This window comes from Penaeus japonicus, unplaced genomic scaffold (genome assembly GCF_977035675.1).
Source record: "Penaeus japonicus unplaced genomic scaffold, GWHDUDI00000001_assembly GWHDUDI00000042, whole genome shotgun sequence".
In the NCBI taxonomy this organism is placed as follows: domain Eukaryota; kingdom Metazoa; phylum Arthropoda; class Malacostraca; order Decapoda; family Penaeidae; genus Penaeus; species Penaeus japonicus.
The window spans coordinates 22342007-22347006 of NW_028234444.1; the positions used below are offsets into that span (position 1 = coordinate 22342007).

At 31.9% G+C, this 5000-nt stretch overlaps 1 protein-coding gene across 3 annotated transcripts in view; it reads left to right on the top strand.

Moving 5' to 3' along the window:
- LOC122259750 (dnaJ homolog subfamily C member 8) overlaps positions 1-5000 on the top strand; it is a 6123-nt gene that overhangs the window by 536 nt on the left and 587 nt on the right. The window contains exons 2-5 of one of the 3 annotated variants that reach the window (XM_043026647.2): positions 36-102; positions 494-588; positions 1069-1308; positions 1800-1918. In XM_043026647.2, the coding sequence (XP_042882581.2) occupies positions 36-102; positions 494-588; positions 1069-1308; positions 1800-1910 (513 nt within the window). In that variant the 3' untranslated portion in view covers positions 1911-1918. Of the gene's footprint in view, positions 1-35; positions 103-493; positions 589-1068; positions 1309-1799; positions 4106-5000 lie in introns of those variants that run through there. The other 2 variants (XM_043026658.2, XM_043026638.2) reach the window with 2 other exon arrangements.

Below are 5000 nucleotides of genomic sequence, written 5' to 3' on the forward strand. Positions count from 1 at the left end.
ATTGTTAATTGATGAAAACTACTGGTCCATTTCAGATGTCCATCCTAGTGCATCCTGACAAAAATCAAGATGATTCAGAACGAGCCCAGAAAGCATTCGATGGTTTGTTATTGTCTTCTTTTTTTTCCCTTAATTTTTCTAAGGTTCTGTAATAAAGGAGAGTTGCTGTATTTAGTTATTATAGATGTGTTTATGAATTTGAGATACTAAATAATTATTGATATTATTTTATTAATCAATTGTGCATATATATATATATATTTATCGTTATCTTGCCATATTGGTAGTAAAACACAAAGAACATATTACTTAATTTAAAGACATATAAATCTTAACTTCATGATTAACCTGTTAACGACGGATGACAAGATATCACGTCAAGTGGTGGCAGCATCAGCCACCAGAGACAAGATATTTCATCATGGTTATCCTCCTTATGATTAACTTTGATCTCATACTCGTAAAATTATAACTTGCCATTCTCTTTTCTCAGAGGTGACAAAGGCCTGGAGGTGCTTGGAGAACGAGGCCACACGCCAGAAATGCATGGATATTGTGGAGGAAGCAGAGGCCATCGTAGCAAAGAGGGTGAGCCTCTTTCTTACTTATCTGTATTGAAATCTGTCCTCTCTCTCTCTCCCTTTCTCAATATTACCTTCCTTCTCTGTCTAACTCTCCCTATTCATCTATCTCTTTACTTCTCATCCCCTCATCTCTTTCTTAGCCTCTTACAATCTATCTCTTTTGCTCCCTCTCTCTCATCCCCTCCTTAGTCTCTTTATCTCTTTCCTTTCCTCCGTCTCACATCCTCCTTAGTCTCTCTCTATCTCTTTATCTCTTTCCTTCCCTCCCACTCATCTTCTTCTTAGTCTGTCTTTCTAACTCTCTTTTTCTCTTCCCCCCCCTTTCAACTCATCTCTCTCACTTTCTAACGCTCTCTTTTCTCCCTCTCATCTCCTTAGTCATTCTCTCTTTCTCTCTTTCATCTCTTTCCTTCCCATCTTAGGAGAAAAATAACAACCATGAAAAAATAAACTTGTTGTTATTGTTGCCGTGGTCACCCCACAGATCGAGGAACGGAAAAAGCAGCTCAAAAGAGAGGGGAAGGACAACCGCGTGGACGAGGATGACCCTGAGAAACTGAAGCGTGCCGTCTACGTCCAGACCATGAAGCTGTTCGCCGACATGGAGCGTAAGAGGAGACAACAGGAGACACGCGACCAGGAGGAGAGAAAAAGAAAGCGAGAGGAGGAAATCGAGGAGGAAGAGCAGAAGAAAGCCGAAAAGGAATGGCAGAAGAACTTTGAGGTAAGGATCTGCTTAAAGGGGTTACCTGTTAACAATGGATGACATGATATCGCATCATCTATAGGCAGCACTTGCCACTGGGGACACTATATCACATATGGCTTGATGTATGTCATTCCACATGTTTTTTGTTTTTTCTGTAAAAAAAATGGTTTGTCCTAATATTTTAAAGTTTTAGATATATATTTTTTCTTTCTTTTCTTTTCTATTCTTTTTACATTAAAGAAGTGAACATTTTCTCAGCCTATTTGTACTATAATCTCAATATTAATTTTAAGACACTCACATACTGGCTTATATGAAACACACACAAACACTTTTTCTTTTTCTCTCTCTCTTTCTATCTTTGTCTTTCCCTTGTACTCTTTCACTCTCTTTTTCCTTCTTCTTCTTCTTCTTCTTCTTCTTCCTCCCACCAACACAACAATACATAAATCTCCCTCATCCTCTTTATATATTGCCCATTTTATCTCGGTCCCTTTTGCCAACAGGAATCTCGAGTGGACCGCGTGAACAGTTGGAAGGACTTTCAGAAGGGAAAGTCTGCGAAGAAATTCAAAGGTTTTAAACCACCGAAGCACAAGGCTGAGGCAAGGGACTAGCAACATATGTGTGTATATATGTGTGTGTGAGTGTATATGTATATACATATATGTGAATGTATATGTATATATACACAAATTTATGTTTGTGTGTGAATGTAAACTTCTTTTTTATTTATATATTTTTTATTAGTATTATTATTATTATCACCATCATCATATTATAGTTTTTTTTTTTTCTTTCTTTCTTTCTTTCTTTCTTTTCCTTTTTTTAAAATAATATTGTTATTATTATTATTATTGTTGTGTGTGTCTTGTTAATTTTTTTGGTCCTAATTTTACTCTCTGAGAAGGCCCACTGTCTCACGGTAGATCACACAACGTCACACGATGTTAATGGCGAGGTAATGAAGTCTTATTCCTTTCGTTAGATGGTTACCTAGTCATCTTTGAGCAATAGCCGAATATGTATATGTATGTAATGGGGAGACTTTTGAAACTTTTGATAGGTTCTTTGTAATCTTTGTTTAGGGGATTTTTTTATTATTATTATTATTATTATTATTATTATTATTATTATTATTGTTATTATTATTGTTTTGCCCCCAAGTCTCTAGGGGAGTTTTCTTTTTTATAGAAAATGTCTTTCTTTTTTATGAATAGGATTGTATTATGTTGTTTTATTAGGTATAATGAAATCATTCTTGGTTTTCATGGAGTTTTTTGTGGCATTAAGTTTTTTTTTGTTTTTTTTTTTAATCATTATTAATAATTATCTGTATCACTGTCATTGATATTAATGATAGTAATGATAATAATAATGGTAATATATATGTGTTCTTTCCACTCATTACCCTATGAAATATTATTATTATCATTATTACTATTATTATTACTATTTTTCTTAAAACACAGATAATATTTTGCTTCTTGTATAAAGCTTTTATATGAATAAAAGACCATATTTACCACTGAAGCCCCTAAAAAAAATGTCCCACATTTATTTTTTTTATTTATTTTTTATTTATTTTTTTTTCTCTCTTTTTTTTCCATATCCAGTCCTTTTGTTAAACTTAACCCATGTATTATGTGGTAGAGATTATTTATATTTTCTCTTTCTATTTTGTTGACCCTTTAGTTCTCCAGTAATCTTATTTTTTCCCTGATTGATGTCAGAGAAAGAAAGATGTGTCCAGTTATTCCTCACACAACAAGGAGTAGCGTAAGAAGGAGCGTCACTCTGCGAAAATGTCTCGTGTAATGCGTTTTCTTATCTTTCATTTTTTCTCTTTTCTCTTTTGTATGTGTCCCTTGACTTTTTTTTTTTTTTTCACTTTTTTCTATTGCAAGATTTAAAGAAGGCATTTTTATGTATTCAATCTTGAAATGAAATATGTACGAATATATATATATATATATATATATATATTATATATATATATATATATATATATATATATATATATATAATATACATACTATACATACATACATACATACATATATATATATATATATATATATAATATATATATATAATATATATATATATATATATACATAATATACATATACATAATATATATATATATATATATATATATATATATATATATATATATATATATATATATATATATATATATATATATATATGCATAAATATATATATATATGTATATATATATATATATATATATATATATATACATATATATATATATATATATATATATATATATATATATATATATATATATATATATATATATATATATATATATATATATATATATTGCCTTTTTCTCCTACCAGAAAGTTAATAGATCTTGCAATAAACATTGCATACAGAATTTATTTTCTTTTTCTTCTTTGTTTCTTCATTTTCTCTTGCTTTCTTAAATAGTTTCTTTCATAAGGTATATTGTATAGTCGTAAAAAGGAAGAAGAAAATTTGACGTAAAAAACACTGGTCACGAACCCGTCTTCACCATCAATTAGATTTTTTCATGGTTGATAATTGCTTTTTTGATTGCCGTGTGTTTCCGAAACGACGACACGTTTATTGAATTTTTTGCTGTTGTAATCAATAGTTTAATAAAGTTAGAGAGATAAGGGGGAAAAAAGACATTTTCTGAATCCTAGCAGATATTTTTGTACAAATACTTTTGGAGGTAAATATGAAAATGACAGGTAGCGTGTACTTGATTTTGTCAGCCGTGTTCAATAAATTTAGGCCTTTTGGTCCGTAGTCATCACATTGTATATATTGTCAATCCTTTAATGATTGCAAGGAGAACAATGCGGCTTTGAAAGATTTTCTTCCATGACAAGGAAATGTTTGTTTCTTTTAAACATATATATTAGGGGCATGACAGCCAAAAATAAATTAAATAAAACCTCTTTTAACATTGTTTTCCTTTTACATTGCAAAAAATGATGATGATAACAAATTCAAATAAACCTATACTATTAGACAGGCAAGCAGTCCCATTGTCTGATTTCCCTAACATAGGAGGGAGAAATTGATGTGGAAAAGGATGGTACTTAGATCATAGATACAAACAAATTTCATCTTTAGTTGTTTCAGTTAAAAGTCAAGTTTTCAGGAACCTACCCCCAATGTTAAAGGAGGTTGAACTATATTTCTTGGTTAGTGCCTTGGCCTTTTACTAAGAGTATTGAGGCATTTAAATGACCAGTTATCAAGTATCTGACACTGGAGATGAATTTACCTTTTGATTCAGCATCGGAACCCCTTCGGTCCTTGCATATTGGTAAATTTTGGTAAATTTTACCCCTGAAGTTAAATTGCCTCAATAGAGCAACAGATTTTAAGATGCCAGCCTCTATTTCAGCATAAATAGGATGTATCAAGTCGAAACTAGTAAACCTGGCCTTGTTTGCCATGTTTCTTCCAACTTCAAAGCCACAAAGAGGTATCCCTCGTTATGCCCCTCCGGGCTTTCTCTCTCTCTCTCAGTAGCTTCTACTTCCAGCCAGTCCTCCCTCTTAGGTATTAATGAGGCAAATATTCCTCAGTAATCAATCAGTCAACCAGTCCTGTAGCTATACCTCCTGCAAGCCATCAGAAACTACTACAGCCATCATTCCATCCTCTGCCCCTTCTCTTGAGGACCCCTTCCTCTC